Genomic DNA, 15,598 nt, shown 5'->3' with positions numbered 1-15,598 from the left:
GTTAACAAATGCTCTCTCTGTCCACCAGGTGTCAATGTTGCACAGCTCAGCGGTGGTATGTGAACTCCTGCAGTCCTGTTACACAGGGATGCTGCAGTTCAGTGCCAAAGAGATTGTGAATTACCTGACTGCAGCCAGCTACCTGCAGATGGAGCATGTGGTGGAGAAATGCAGAGGAGCCCTGAGCCAGTACATGCAGCCCCAGAGTTGCAGCCCAGCTGTGAATGTCTCAACCTCAAACAAGTCTATTCAGACTGTGAAATCAGAAGACTATCCATCTATGCCAGTGATTGTCAGTGTAAGTACCCATTCACTGGGATCTATTTGTGATCTGACCTTGACCCTGACCTTGACCAGACTGTCAATGCTGAGCTCTCCAACATTCCTTATGGAGATTACAGTAATTTGACCATCTGTTAGATTTGCTTCAGATGCTAATAATGCACATAGAGACAATGATAATATATTATATCAAACATCTGTGGTAGAATTCTAGGATAAGAATGTGGATTTGGTATGTCTGTCCTAATCTGGGATGAAAAATAGAGAATGATTGTTCCAAATGTATATTTTGTAGTAGTCATACCTGCTGACGGATACTATTAAGGAATAATCACAAATGACGTGACATGTGGCCAAGTATGGTGTCCCATACTCTGAATTTGTCCCATACTCTGAAATCCTTGCCCTTTAAAAATTAAATATTCCTCATCCTTGCCCCTCAGATATCCCTCATTCTTGCTCCTCAGATATCCTTCATTCTAGGCCCTCAAATATCCCTCATCCTTCCCCCTCAAATATCAAATATCTTTGCTCCTCTAATATCACATATCCCTCATCCTTGCACCTCAAATATCCTTCATCCTTGCCCCTCAAATAACAAATATCCCTCATCCTTGCCCCTCAAATATCAATTATTCCTCATCCTTGCGCCTCAAATATCAATTATCCCTCTCCTTGCCCCTCAAATGTTCCTCATTCTTGGCCCTCAGATATCCCTCATCCTTGCGCCTCAAATATCAATTATTCCTCATCCTTGCCCCTCGAATATCAATTATTTCTCATCCTTGCCCCTCAAATATCCCTCATCATTGGCCCTCAAATATTTCTCAGATATCCCTCATCCTTTCTCCTTAAATATAAAATATTCCTTAGATATTCCTCACCCTTGCCCCTTAGATATCCTACATCCTTCCCCTCAAATATCCCTCATCCTTGCTCCTCAAATATCAGTCATCCCTCATCCTTGGCCCACAAATATCCCTCATCCTTGCCCCTTAAATATAAATTATTCCTCATCCCTGCGCCTCAAATATCCCTCATCCTTGCCCCTCAAATATCCCTCATTCTTGGCCCTCAGATATCCCTCATCCTTGCCCCTCAAATATCAAATATCCCTCATCCTTGCCCCTCAAATATCAATTATTCCTCATCCTTGCCCCTCAAATATCCCTCATCCTTGGCCCTCAAATATCTCTCAGATATCCCTCATCCTTTCCCCTCAAATAACAAATATCCCTCATCCTTGCGCCTCAAATATCAATTATTCCTCATCCTTGCCCCTCAAATATCCCTCATCCTTGCGCCTCAAATATCAATTATTCCTCATCCTTGCCCCTCAAATATCCCTCATCCTTGGCCCTCAAATATCTCTCAGATATCCCTCATCCTTTCCCCTCAAATAACAAATATCCCTCATCCTTGCCCCTCAAATATCAAATATCCCTCATCCTTGCCCCTCAAATATCAATTATTCCTCATCCTTGCCCCTCAAATATCCCTCATCCTTGGCCCTCAAATATCTCTCAGATATCCCTCATCCTTTCCCCTCAAATAACAAATATCCCTCATCCTTGCGCCTCAAATATCAATTATCCCTCTCCTTGCCCCTCAAATGTTCCTCATTCTTGGCCCTCAGATATCCCTCATCCTTGCGCCTCAAATATCAATTATTCCTCATCCTTGCCCCTCGAATATCAATTATTTCTCATCCTTGCCCCTCAAATATCCCTCATCATTGGCCCTCAAATATTTCTCAGATATCCCTCATCCTTTCTCCTTAAATATAAAATATTCCTTAGATATTCCTCACCCTTGCCCCTTAGATATCCTACATCCTTCCCCTCAAATATCCCTCATCCTTGCTCCTCAAATATCAGTCATCCCTCATCCTTGGCCCACAAATATCCCTCATCCTTGCCCCTTAAATATAAATTATTCCTCATCCCTGCGCCTCAAATATCCCTCATCCTTGCCCCTCAAATATCCCTCATTCTTGGCCCTCAGATATCCCTCATCCTTGCCCCTCAAATATCAAATATCCCTCATCCTTGCCCCTCAAATATCAAATATCCCTCATCCTTGCCCCTCAAATATCAATTATTCCTCATCCTTGCCCCTCAAATATCCCTCATCCTTGGCCCTCAAATATCTCTCAGATATCCCTCATCCTTTCCCCTCAAATAACAAATATCCCTCATCCTTGCGCCTCAAATATCAATTATTCCTCATCCTTGCCCCTCAAATATCCCTCATCCTTGGCCCTCAAATATCAATTATTCCTCATCCTTGCCCCTCAAATATCAATTATTCCTCATCCTTGCCCCTCAAATATCCCTCATCCTTGGCCCTCAAATATCTCTCAGATATCCCTCATCCTTTCCCCTCAAATAACAAATATCCCTCATCCTTGCGCCTCAAATATCAATTATTCCTCATCCTTGCCCCTCAAATATCCCTCATCCTTGGCCCTCAAATATCTCTCAGATATCCCTCATCCTTTCCCCTCAAATAACAAATATCCCTCATCCTTGCCCCTCAAATATCAAATATCCCTCATCCTTGCCCCTCAAATATCAATTATTCCTCATCCTTGCCCCTCAAATATCCCTCATCCTTGGCCCTCAAATATCTCTCAGATATCCCTCATCCTTTCCCCTCAAATAACAAATATCCCTCATCCTTGCGCCTCAAATATCAATTATCCCTCTCCTTGCCCCTCAAATGTTCCTCATTCTTGGCCCTCAGATATCCCTCATCCTTGCGCCTCAAATATCAATTATTCCTCATCCTTGCCCCTCGAATATCAATTATTTCTCATCCTTGCCCCTCAAATATCCCTCATCATTGGCCCTCAAATATTTCTCAGATATCCCTCATCCTTTCTCCTTAAATATCAAATATTCCTTAGATATTCCTCACCCTTGCCCCTTAGATATCCTACATCCTTCCCCTCAAATATCCCTCATCCTTGCTCCTCAAATATCAGTCATCCCTCATCCTTGCCCCTCAGATATCCCTCATCCTTGGCAATTGGATATCCCTCATCCTTGCTCATCAAATATCCCTCATCCTTGCCCCTTAAATATCAAATATCCCTCATCCTTGCTCCTCAAATATCAGTCATCCCTCATCCTTACCCCTCAAATATCCCTCATTCTTGGCAATTGGATATCCCTCATCCTTGCTCATCAAATATCCCTCATCCTTGCCCCTTAAATATCAAATATCCCTCATCCTTGCCCCTTAAATATTAAATATCCCTCATCCTTGCCCCTTAAATATAAATTATTCCTCATCCCTGCGCCTCAAATATCCCTCATCATTGCCCCTCAAATATCAAATATTCCTCATCTTTGACCCAGATATTCTTGATCCTTGCCCCTCAAATATCCCTCATCATTGCCCTTCAAATATCAAATATTCCTCATCCTTGCCCCCCAAATATCCCTAATCCTTGCCCCTCAAATAACCCTCATCCTTGCGCCTCAAATATTAATTATCCCTCATCATTGCACCTCAAATATCCCTAATCCTTGCCCCCCAAATATCCTTCACCCTTGCCCCTCAAATATCTCTCATCATTGCCCCTCAAGTATCAGATATCCTCATCCCTCTCCCTCATTATCCATGATCGCATCCCAGAAAAAAATGCTGTGCAGTGTTTTCTGTGAACATTTTTGAGTAATCATTGAGTACTTCAGAGTTGAGTTTGAAACAAGCAGTTTGAAGTGATTCACAGAAAGTCCCTCCAAACTCTTCAAATTGCAATTTTTGCTTTGATGTTTAGAAAGAGGTGCTATTAAAATAATTCAGATTGTTTGCAAATGTTCAAGTTTTTAGACAATGAAGAAAATTTTTCTTTTGGAAATTTAATAAAACATAATTAAGAAGCATTTCATTAGAATCATTGTGATTATTCACAGTTTGATCAGTAAAACAATCGGCAACAGTCATACATCAAACCGACTTCTGATTGTTGTAAAGCTCTACCAGTATAAACTCCCCAAGGAATCAGATCAGCTCCTATTGTGGTAGCTTGCTTGGTTATAGTTTACTAATTTATGTTTTTACCATAACAGGTAAGAGGATCAGATGCATCTGCCCACTTTGAGGGAGAGGACGAGACTGAGAGTGACATCATTCAGGTGCAGATCAACGATGAACTTCCAGACTCAGAGAAGACCCCCAGTACTGAGGAGGAAGACAGAGAAGCTATTGTTGTGTTAGATGACCACGAACAGCTGGACAGTGTGGAGGAGCCTAATATGGAGGGCCGAGCCAAAGGCAACGGCATCAGAGGGACAGGCCACACGTGGAGACGGCGGCATGGAGAGCACAGGGGAGGAAGAGGAAGAGGGTTTAAACGCAGAAAGCGGTACATATTCAAAGACCGCAAACTCTTGGGTAACTACCAGGATTTTCAGGAGCACCTTCCAGCACCAGATGAGACCATGAGTAATTTTGGAGTGGACTTTCAGGCCGACTACAAGTCCAATCAGCATCTCACAGAAGGTTCTGTCTTTGATGAGTACAGGCCTGGAGAGGGGCAAGGAGAAGAGATCAGCTCTAATGTAGTTCCTGCACTCTTTGGTGTGGAACCTTCCAGCAGGGAAGAGGGAATGGGAGTTGGGACACGTACAAATGAGCATGAAGCTGTTGATGAGTCCGTGGGAGTGGTGGGATCCACATCCTGTGCAACAGGACCAGTGGTGTGTGAGCATTGCGGACTAGCGCTTTGCTCACTGCAGGACTTAGCCATGCACTCCCTGGTGTCACACAGGCTGTACGTGTGTCCATGCTGTGGGAAGCAGTTCAGCCACTTTAATATCCTTAACCGCCACATGATTGTCCACCGTGGAGTTTCCAAGCTCCACTGTTGCCCCTTATGCCAAAAGACCTTCACTCAAAAGTCAACACTGTACGACCACATGAATGTACACAGTGGGGAGCGTCCGTATGTGTGCGCGTACTGCCACGTCAGCTTTGCCCACAGGTCTGCTCTACGCCGTCACCTGATGGAGCAACATGGAAAGACCATGCCCCAAAACCACCTGGAGTTGCAGCAAAACAATATAGGTGGTGTTGGGCTAGGGGTATAGATAATTTAAATGAGTAAATTGGGTGATAAAAAGATGAAAATTATACTTGATCTTATTTTATTAATACGCTTTTCTATTTTTATTTTGTACAGCCATAAAAAATGTCTTTGAAATCAATATGTAATACCTATGCATTTGAGCTCTATAGCCTTGAGAGAGTGAATGACCTTATATTCAGATACAGTTGAAGTCAAAAGTTACATACACCTTGAAGTATCTGCAAAATGTTAATTATTTTATTTTAGGGATCAAATGCATGTTATTTTATATTTAGTACTGACCTCAATAAGATATTTCACATAAATGTTTACATATAGTCCACATAAGAAAATAATAGTTGAATTTATAAAAATGACACCGTTCAAAAGTTTACATACGCTTGATTCTTAATACTGTGTTGTTACCTGAATGATCCACAGCTGTTTTTGTTTGTTTGTTTGTTTAGTGTTTGTCCTGAACAGTCAACTACCTGCTGTTCTTCAGAAAAATCTTTTAGGTCCCCTACTTTTTTTTTTTAGTTTTTCTGCATTTTTGTGTATTTGAACCCTTTTCAACAATCACTGTATGAGTTTGAGATTCATCTTTTCACACTGAGGACAACTGAGGGACTCATATCTAACTACTACAGAAGGTTCAAACGCTCACTAATTCTCCAGAAGGAAAAATAATGCATTAAGAGCCGGGGGTGAGAACTTTTGAACAGAAGGAAGATGTGTACATTTTTCTTATTTTGCTTAAATATATTTTTTTTATTTAGTACTACCCTTCAGAAACTACAGAGCATACATACATGTTTCCCAGAAGACAAAATAAGTAAAATTTACCCTGATCTTGAATGCATCGTGTTTCCTTCTGAAGCATCAGTGAGCATTTGAACCTTCAGTAATAGTTGCATATGAGTCCTGTAATTGTCCTCAGTGTGAAAAGATGGATCTCAAATCATACAGTCATTGTTGGAAAGGGTTCAAATATACAAAAAAGCTGAAAACCAAAGAAATCGTGGGACCTGAAGAATTTTTCTGAAGAACTGCGGGAAGTTTAACTGTTCAGGACAAACAAGGGACTCATGAACACTAAACAAAAAACAACAATACAGTATTAAGAATCAAGCGTATGTAAACTTTTGAACAAGGTTATCTTTATAAATTCAACTATTATTTTCTCTTGTGGACTATATGTAGTTGTCTTTTATGTGAAAATTCAGTTCAGTACTAAATAAAAAAAATACATGCATTTTGTATGATCCCTCTTATTTTGGTCAAATATTTAACATTTTGCAGATTCTGCAAGGTGTATGTAAACTTTTGACTTCAACTGTATATTAATAGTTTAATAGTTTAGCCCAAAAATGAAAATTCTGTCATGATTTATTCAGCCTTATGTTGTTTCAAGACTTGTGACTTTCTTGACTGACCTTCTTCTGTGAAACACAAAATAATGTATTTAACTGTTTTTGCCAATACAATAAATATCAATGAGATTCAAACTATAAGGACTATAATGACCTTTTCAATGCTGATCCAGCAATGTTGGGATCTTTCAGTAAATGTACTGATATTTCCATTAATTCTTAACACCCAGCCTGCCATTCCTCCATCAATTCTCTTCTATACTGGTTTCCACCTTGCCAGTATGTTAGGTTCTGCACAAATCCTAATCAAATTACTGCCTTAGCCTAAAAACACTATTTACATTTGTCACACTAATGCTTATGCAAAGTTTAGACTTTGTTTCTTACTGTGGAAATATTGTTGCATTTTCTCCCTCCTTTAAAAAAGCTATTTTGATATTTTTTCTCATATTTATTCATATGAGTAATGTTCTCATGGGAGAAAAAAATATTGGAAAATTCTAAAACAGTTATGTGTTTCCCAATAAATCTGATACAACGTTAGCCTTTTTAGTATGCAGAGAGTTTATATAACAGTGCATGCATCTGTATTTGTGTTCTCAGTGTTCTGTTTCCCTTTAGGCAAAAAAGCACTGGAAGGTCTGAACTAGAGCTCATTTCATCAATACCATCTAATGTTGTGGATTGTTGCGGGGATAAGCTTGTTTCACACAGCAGAGGTCTGCAGTAAATCACTTATTATTCATCCACAAAGCTCAGATTTGCTTGATGTCACCTCTAAAAACTTAAGAACAGGCTTAGAGTTTCTGCCTGATGCACTTGGGTGGTTTCACCGAGGTAATTTTTTTTAGTTTGTCCATATTATGAAGTCAACCCAGACATGCTGATGGAAAAGTTTATTGACTATTTATTGAACACAATGACATAATCCATGACTGAGCTAAACGTCCAGATACACTGAGCAGTAAACAAGCTCAAAGACTGCTGATTGAATGACAGAAAAGCAACAGAATTTTCTTTCTCTTTATCACTTCTTTGACACAAAAAACCTAATGCTGGACCTTTTTTAATTAGTTTAACATATGCTAAATAACTGTTTTCAAAATAAGTCTTCACTGTAGACGACCTGGCTCCGTTTGTCTCTGTACGAGCCCTTGGCACTGTTTTGCACAGCTGTGAAGGAGAAAAAACAAGAGCAAGAAAGGAGACAGAAATAGAAATGGGTTAGTCAAGTGTGCAACACTCAGCCTGCTTGACAGTTTTTTGTTTCTTCCTGTGAAATGTCTTTATTTACCAAGAGAAGCCCAGACAGATTTCCCTGTGGCAGCATCAAGCATGGGCTGCTTCCTGGCAATGCTGACTTTGATGTTGACGTCACCCACAGTAGTGCCATTCAGCTGAGAGACAGAACGAGTGGAAAAAACATGAGGGTTTTCTTTTAGTAAACAAATAAAGATGTGTTAAAGATGCCTTAAAAGAGGTCCTATCACAGAACACAATATTTTTCTTGTGCATTTATAATGTGCAATGCAGACAAGCTTGAATATATACACAATACAACAACTCTACAGTCTAGTTGTGGATGGTAGGCTGCAAAATGACCACAAGAGCTTTCATGACTGTCCATAAAAGTAGTCATAAAAATATGACAATACATTGGACATATAATTGGACTACTGACCTCTGCTACAGCCTGGTCTGCTGATTCAATCTTCTCAAATGTGACAAAAGCACAACTGGTAAGGAACAGAGGGCAAAAATGGGTTAAATATTTTTTGTTTTCTTAGTTCAAAAATTAGAAGTAACAAAAATTTAAAAATGTATATTTATCTAGCAAGGAAGCATTAAATTAGTTAAAAGTGACAGTAAAGACATGTAATATTACAGACGATTTATATTTTGAAAAGATACAGTTGAAGTCAAACGTTTACATACACCTTGCAGAATCAGCAAAATGTTAATTATTTTACCAAAATAAAAGGGATCATACAAAATGCATGTTGTTGTTTTTATTTAGCACTGACCTGAATAAGATATTTCACATAAAGATGTTTACATATACTGTGTTGTTACCTGAATGATCCACAGCTGTGTGTTTTTTTGTTTAGTGATAGTTGTTCATGATTGTTTGTCCTGAACAGTCAAACTGCCCGCTGTTCTTCAGAAAAGTCCTTCAGGTCTCATAGATTCTTTAGCATTTTTCTGATTGGAACCTTTTCCAACATTGACTGAATGATTTTGAGATCCATCTTTTCACACTGAGGACAACTGAGAGACTCATGCCACTATTACAAAAGGTTAAAGACTTTTGGAATTTGAAGATTGAAGTAAATTTAACTTATTTTGTCTTTTAGAGAACATGTAACTATCTTCTGTAGCTTCTGAAGGGCAGTACTAAATGAAAAAAAAAATACATTTAGGCAAAATAAGAAAAAAAGAACAAATCCTAATTCCGTTCAAAAGTTTACACCCCCCAGCTCTAAATGCATAATTTTTCCTTTTGGAGGATCAATGAGCGTTTGAACCTTCTGTAATAGTTGCATATGAGTCCCTCAGTTGTCCTCAGTGTGAAAAGATGGATCTCAAAATCATACAGTCATTGTTGGAAAGGGTTCAGATACACAAAAATGCTAAAAAAAAAAAAAAAAAAAAACTTTTCTGAAGAACAGCGGGGACAAAACCCTGGTGAAAAAACAGCTAAAACCAGCCTAGGCTGGTTGGCTGGTTTTAGCTGGTCAACCAGCCTGGTTTTAGCTAGTCATAGCTGGTCAGCAGGCTGGTTTTAGAGGTATTTTGGCCTCTTTCCCAGCCTGGCCAGGCTGGTCAGGCTGGGAAACCACCAGCTTAAACCAGCTACTTCCAACCAGCATAGGCTGGTTTTAGCTGTTTTTTTCAGCAGGGAACATAGGACTCATGAACAACTATCACTAAGCAAAAAAACACAGCTGTGGATCATTCAGGTAACAACACAGTATTAAGAATCAAGCGTATGTAAACTTTTGAACAGGGTACTTTTTATAAATTCAACTATTATTGTCTCTTTTTGACTATATGTAAATGTATTTTATGTGAAATATCTTATTCAGGTCAGTAATAAATAAAAAAAATACCATGCATTTTGTATGATCCCTCTTATTTTGGTCAAATAATTAACATTTTGCAGATTCTGCAAGGTGTATGTAAACTTTTGACTTTAACTGTATATCACAGTTTTCATAAAGATATGAAGCAGCACAACTGTTTTCAACGCGGATAATAAGAAGAAATGTTTTTTGAGCTTAAAATGTTTTGTAAATGCCCAGAAGACAGTCTTACTTGCGTGGTGAGTCCATCGAAAGGTCAATGATGTTGCCATGCTGTGCAAAAGCAGAGCGCAAGCTGTCTTCCACTAAACCTGTGCCGTATACATACACTGTGTTTCCTTTGCGCACACCTCTGCGCTCTGGATATGAGTCTGACCCTGAACAACATTAGAAACAATTAGACATTCAGCTTTTCAACAGAACAATTAAATATTCTCAGTTCTTAACAAACAATGCAATGGCAAAATATGAACACTGAATGGAAGCGATTTATTATTGCGCAGATTCACTTACGTCTGTAGGGTCCGTCCCGCTCTCTGTCTCTTTCTCTGTCACGATCTCGATCTCTGTCCCTTTCTCTATCCCGGCTCCTGTCCCGTTCACGTTCCCGGTCCCGTTCTCTCTCCCTGCCTCTTTCACTGCCTCTCTCTCTGTCCCGTTCTCTGTCTCTATCTCGATCTCTCTCCCAATCCATCTCTCTTTCCCGATCGCGCTCAGTATCTCGGCTCGGCATTCCTCCCTCTTCATCACGAGAACGATCTCCAGGAACAAAACTTTAGGACAAAGAAAACAGCTTTAAATTTGACTGCAATACTGTTTCTATGAAGATTCTATTAGATTGTTTCTATTAGATTATGAGTATTTTTCTTTACATTCTCACCTCTCATACAGGGATTTCCTGTGGATTCGTTTAGCAGACTACAGCAAGAAAAAAAAATGTACTGACACATGTATTTAATATACTTAACATACTACTTAATAGTAGCTATGACACTGAGGGCTAAAAATTCAGCTTTGCATCACAGGAATAAATTAGATTTTAAAATATATTCAAATAGAAAACAGTTTTAAATTGCAATAATATTTCAAATATTATTTTACTGCATCCTTGAGTGAATCATTTCTACAGTGTGAACAACATTACATCAGGAGGCTCCTCATCTGCAGAGACGCTCCTTTGAAATGGCAGGAATGCTGGTGCAGCGCCTTTCTCAGGATCCTGAGAAACAAAGACATTCCATAATTAGCTATGTCTAAAAAAAATAAACAATCAAATTTATGTTGACTTGCTATTAATCAGGTGAAAAATGTCTCTTACTTTCAGTTTCCCCTCCAGTGTTCTGGAGCGCTTGAAGCCTGAGTTCTTGTTCTCTGATTTAATAGCACTGATAGCTCCGGACTTGATCAGCATTTTGGCCTGCTCCGTTGCGGTCGCTGTGTCCACAACTGGCTGATCTGACAAAGCTAAACACAGACACCCAGAGGGGTCATTTATAGATCACAGAGTTTATGAAAACTTATTAACTTATCTTTAGAGATTCATAAATTGACTTACTGCGCTTCAGTCCTGTCTGACTCGTCTGATTGGTGGAGCTCTGTTTCTTTAGAGCCATTAGGGCCTTTTTCTACATGACAGAAGTGAATGTAGACAATACTATACAGTCAAACCAAAATGTATTCAGACATCGTCAACATTTCTCACACGATTAGTTAATTCGGTATAGTTTAGAACATGGTAATAAAATATGACAAGAACTCAGTTAAACTGTGTCAGAACAAATTCATTTTGATAATGTCAGCTTTAATAGAATAGTATGTAATGGATTACAATCAACCAAACATTCAGACAACTGTATGACAATATTTACACAACTATCAATACCTTGTTGACCAATTACCAAAAAAAGATCCTAATTTTGTTCGGTCTGTGGTGTACAAAGTTCACATTAGCAATTAAAGAACAAAAACACTTAAAGGAGTAGTTCACTTTCAGAACAAAAATTTACAGATAATGTACTCACCCCCTTGTCATCCAACACGTTCATGTCTTTTGAGGAAAATTTTTCAGGATTTCTCTCCATATAATGGACTTCTATGGTGCCCCCAAGTTTGAACTTACAAAATGCAGTTTAAATGCAGCTTCAAAGGGCTCTAAATGATCCCAGCCGAGGAAGAAGGGTCTTATCTAGCGAAACGATTGGTTATTTTCTAAAAACATTTACAATTTCTATCTCTACAATTCTTACAATCTTACAATTTTAATCTTTAGTACACACAGAGCTAGACAAGATGAGCATTTGAGGTTAAAAAGTATATAAATAGTATTTTTTTAGAAAACAACCAATCGTTTTGCTAGATAAGACACTTCTTTCCTCGGCTGTGATCGTTTAGAGCATTTGAAGCTGCATTCTGGAAGTTTAAACTCGGGGGCACCATAGAAGTCCATTATATGGAGAAATCCTGAAATGTTTTCCTCAAAAAACACAATTTCCTTACGACTGAAGAAAGAAAGACATGAACTTGGATGACAAGGGGGTGAGTACATTATCTGTGCATTTTTGTTCTGAAAGTGAACTACTCCTTTAAGCAAAACATGGTCAGGTCAAAACGTCTGAAGAATTTTAATATAACATGTCACTGTTTGCTATTCTCACTTACATAAATAAACCATAGTGTACTGCACCCACTGGGAAAAAAAATAGCAAAATCTATACTAAAACTAACTGGTGTGGTGTCTGAATAATTTTTGGTTTGACTATGTCGAAAGGTTTGTTTATATATTACATATATGCATTTTTGTATCTTTTTCACAATTTGCTTGCTTAGTTGGGTCTTAAAAGACTGACTGACTTGAGTTGAATGAGAGATATCTTCTGTAAAGCTGCTGTACAGTTTCATAAATGATGGATTTTAGAACATTAACACAAACCTGTTTATTATTATCTGTTGTATAAAGAATATTCATTTTATTTAAATAAGACTTATTTATACTGTTATTATTTTATGATCCTGCTACAAACGGTTACAAAATGAAGCCTTAGAGAACATATAACGAGAGCCTTAACTACAGTTTTTACCTTTTTCTTTAGTTTAGCATATTTCTTCTGCAGTGCTTCCTCCTCTTCTGTCAGTGAGCTGGGAAATATTGCCATTTTGCTGGATCTCAAGAAAGAAAACAACAGCAATATGTTTAAGCCGATGTCTTATATCTTTTTCGATCCATGCATTAATATATTAATATGTTATTGATGCTTTCATGTTTCCGTTACAGGTGGCTTTTAACAACTTTTAAAAAGACGGCATAATAGACGGTGCTTTATATTAAATTACCTTAAATTCAGAAAGTGAGAATAAGCGTCTGCAGTAATTCCTCGCTCGGCGCGCAATTATGACGTAATCTGTTGTTATCCGCGGAACTAGCGGAAACAAATAGCTTGTCTATATTTTATTTGTATTTTACAGTGTATTTAAAGTACACTAAAACGTACTTTTATTTTAGCTCACACGCATAGACCATTATGTTGTAAAATATTAAACAAAAATTATAATAATAACAACAACAAAAAACTTCCGTCCGTTTGGTTCTGCGCAGCTTCCTGCAAGACTGAAACTTTATTGATACTACAGAACTGCAGACTGACATGGACAAAATAGGTATGAAAACGAAAACTACTGTTTTTATTTACAGTTTGTAATTCTGCGTGCTTGTCTTGTGTGGTATAATAATATCAACATCAGCCACTTTAGGATTTAGCTGCTTTGTTTCATAAGTCGCTCATATGACAGTCAGCTCAGCAGCCACATTGCCATAATACATCTGACAGTACTGATCCAACGGGTTTTATGAGCATTTTGGTCTCACTCAAGATGTTAGTCTTTGTATTTGCCTGTAGTTACAGTCGTACTGATAAACTGCTGTTTTCTTCTGTGTGTAGATTTGCCCCCAGTGGGTCCTGATGATTTGCCCCTGTCTCTGCTGGAGATGGGCTGCTCAGGGAGATTTGAACTCATCACACACCCACTGCCTCAAAACAGACCCCTGCCTCCAAACAGCACGGTTAGTCATTTAATAATACTAAAATAATAAGGGTATTTATTTGTGCATGCAAATACTTCATTTTTTTGTTTATATTCTTCATTCATCTCTCTTTTTTAGCTTCCTCATGGGCTCCCTCCTACTTGTCTGGATCTAAAAACAGAAGTAGAAAAGCGTTTTCTCCGAGATCCTGCTTGGCTCCCGGTACACGATGTAGATGATGCCTTCCACAAGTTCCTTAAGTATGAAATGTGACACCTGCAGAATATAGTGCTTGTATTTGCAGCATGTATAGTTGAAGTCAAAAGTTTATATACATCCAGCAGAATCTGCAAAATGTTCATTATTTTACTAAAATAAGAGGGACTTCTTATTTAGTACTGTACTGAATAAGATATTTCACATAAAATATGTTTACACATAGTCAAGAGAAAATAAAAGTGAATTTATAAAAATGACCCTGTTTAAAATTTACAAAAGTTTATTCTCAGTACTGAATGATCCACAGCTGTGGATATAATAGTAGTAATAATAGTTTTTTGTTTAGTGATAGTTGTTCACGAATCCCTTGTTTGTCCTGAACAGTTAAACTGCCTACTGTTCTTCAGAAAAATCCTTCAGGTCCCACAACTTCTTTGGTTTTTCAGCTTTTTGTGTATTTGAACCCTTTCCAACAATGACTGTATGATTTTCACTCTGAGGACAACTGAGGGACTTCAAACGCTCACTGATGCTTCAGAACGAAACACAGTGCATTACGAGCTGGGGGGTGAAAACTTTTGAATTTGAAGCTCAGGGTAAATTTAACTAATATTGTCTTCTTGGTAACATGTAAATGTCTTCTGTTGCTTCTGAAGGGCAGTACTAAATGAAAAAAACATGTTATTTAGGCAAAATAAGAAAAATGTACACATCCTCATTTCATTCAAAAGTTTTCACCCCCTGGCTCTCAATGCATTGTTTTTCCTTCTGGAGTGTGAGTGTTTGAACCTTCTGTAATAGTTTCATATGAGTCCCTCAGTCTTCAGTGTAAGAAGATGAATCTCAAAATCATACAGTCATTGTTGAAAAGGTTTCAAATACACAAAAATACTGAAGAACCAAAGAATTTGTGGGACCTTAGGGAATTTTTCTGAAGAACAGCGGGCAGTTTAACTGTTCAGGACAAACAAGGGACTCATGAACAACTATCACTAAACAAAAAAACACAGCTGTGGATCATTCAGGTAACAACACAATATTAAAAATCAAGCGTATGTATTTTTATAAATTTAACTATTATTTCTCCTGTGGACTATATGTAAACATCTTTTATGTGAAATATGTTATTCAACTCAGTACTAAATAAAAAAGAACATGCATTTTGTATGATCCCTCTTATTTTGGTAAAATAGTTAACCTTTTGCGGGTTCTGCAACTTCTGACTTCAACTGTATTAAGTCCTTGCTCAGTTTTTCTATTACAAATTTGTCCTTTAGGATAAGTACACGGGACAAAGAGGTGGACTCTCTCCTGCACTGCTCACTGTCTCCACTGCACTCTGGCCTGTCTGTGGTCAGAGATCCCACCACCGGTATGCTGCTGGATTTCACTGAGGTAACACTGGAAAACACTTACTACACTGTGTTTGTCAATCTTTGTTTTCTTATTCCATTTCAATACTCAAAGAAAGATTCAATATTGTTATTGTCTCCTAAAACAATTAAAAATCATTTTGTTAATTAAAATGAAATAAAAATATATAGAT

At 38.1% G+C, this 15,598-nt stretch overlaps 3 protein-coding genes across 3 annotated transcripts in view; 2 read left to right on the top strand and 1 right to left on the bottom strand.

The window, feature by feature from the left end:
- LOC141333392 (uncharacterized) overlaps window positions 1–5,995 on the top strand; it is an 8,311-nt gene extending 2,316 nt beyond the window's left edge. Inside the window, exons 2-3 of the mRNA XM_073838372.1 lie at window positions 29–298; window positions 4,362–5,995. Of these exons, the coding sequence (XP_073694473.1) occupies window positions 29–298; window positions 4,362–5,381 (1,290 nt within the window). The 3' untranslated portion in view covers window positions 5,382–5,995. The remainder of the gene's footprint in view (window positions 1–28; window positions 299–4,361) is intronic.
- Window positions 5,996–7,613: 1,618 nt separating this feature from the next.
- Window positions 7,614–13,218, bottom strand: LOC141333648 (negative elongation factor E-like). Its single transcript, XM_073838705.1, has 11 exons — window positions 13,146–13,218; window positions 12,893–12,977; window positions 11,371–11,440; window positions 11,134–11,279; window positions 10,960–11,034; window positions 10,696–10,733; window positions 10,329–10,588; window positions 10,048–10,192; window positions 8,414–8,468; window positions 8,027–8,129; window positions 7,614–7,905 (listed from the first exon to the last, which is right to left on the bottom strand). The coding sequence occupies exons 2-11, from the start codon at window positions 12,965–12,967 to the stop codon at window positions 7,832–7,834; spliced, it is 1,041 nt and encodes a 346-aa protein (XP_073694806.1). The 5' UTR covers window positions 12,968–12,977; window positions 13,146–13,218; the 3' UTR covers window positions 7,614–7,831.
- A 144-nt stretch (window positions 13,219–13,362) lies between these two features.
- Window positions 13,363–15,598, top strand: part of LOC141333271 (superkiller complex protein 2-like) — a 38,901-nt gene continuing 36,665 nt past the window's right edge. Inside the window, exons 1-4 of the mRNA XM_073838246.1 lie at window positions 13,363–13,469; window positions 13,751–13,872; window positions 13,972–14,093; window positions 15,330–15,447. Of these exons, the coding sequence (XP_073694347.1) occupies window positions 13,457–13,469; window positions 13,751–13,872; window positions 13,972–14,093; window positions 15,330–15,447 (375 nt within the window). The 5' untranslated portion in view covers window positions 13,363–13,456. The remainder of the gene's footprint in view (window positions 13,470–13,750; window positions 13,873–13,971; window positions 14,094–15,329; window positions 15,448–15,598) is intronic.

This window comes from Garra rufa, chromosome 4, assembly GCF_049309525.1.
Source record: "Garra rufa chromosome 4, GarRuf1.0, whole genome shotgun sequence".
In the NCBI taxonomy this organism is placed as follows: Eukaryota; Metazoa; Chordata; class Actinopteri; order Cypriniformes; family Cyprinidae; genus Garra; species Garra rufa.
The sequence above is the reverse complement of the archived record's forward strand: the minus strand, read 5'-3'. Positions and strand labels throughout refer to the sequence as shown.

Coding starts and splice junctions, on each gene's coding strand:
- LOC141333648 (XM_073838705.1), bottom strand. CDS start 12,967: ATGGCAATATTTCCCAGCTCACTGACAGAAGAGGAGGAAGCACTGCAG. Junction 11,441..12,892: donor ATGCTAAACTAAAGAAAAAG/GTAAAAACTGTA, acceptor TCTGTCATGTAG/AAAAAGGCCCTAATGGCTCT. Junction 10,193..10,328: donor GCGGGACGGACCCTACAGAC/GTAAGTGAATCT, acceptor AATGTTGTTCAG/GGTCAGACTCATATCCAGAG.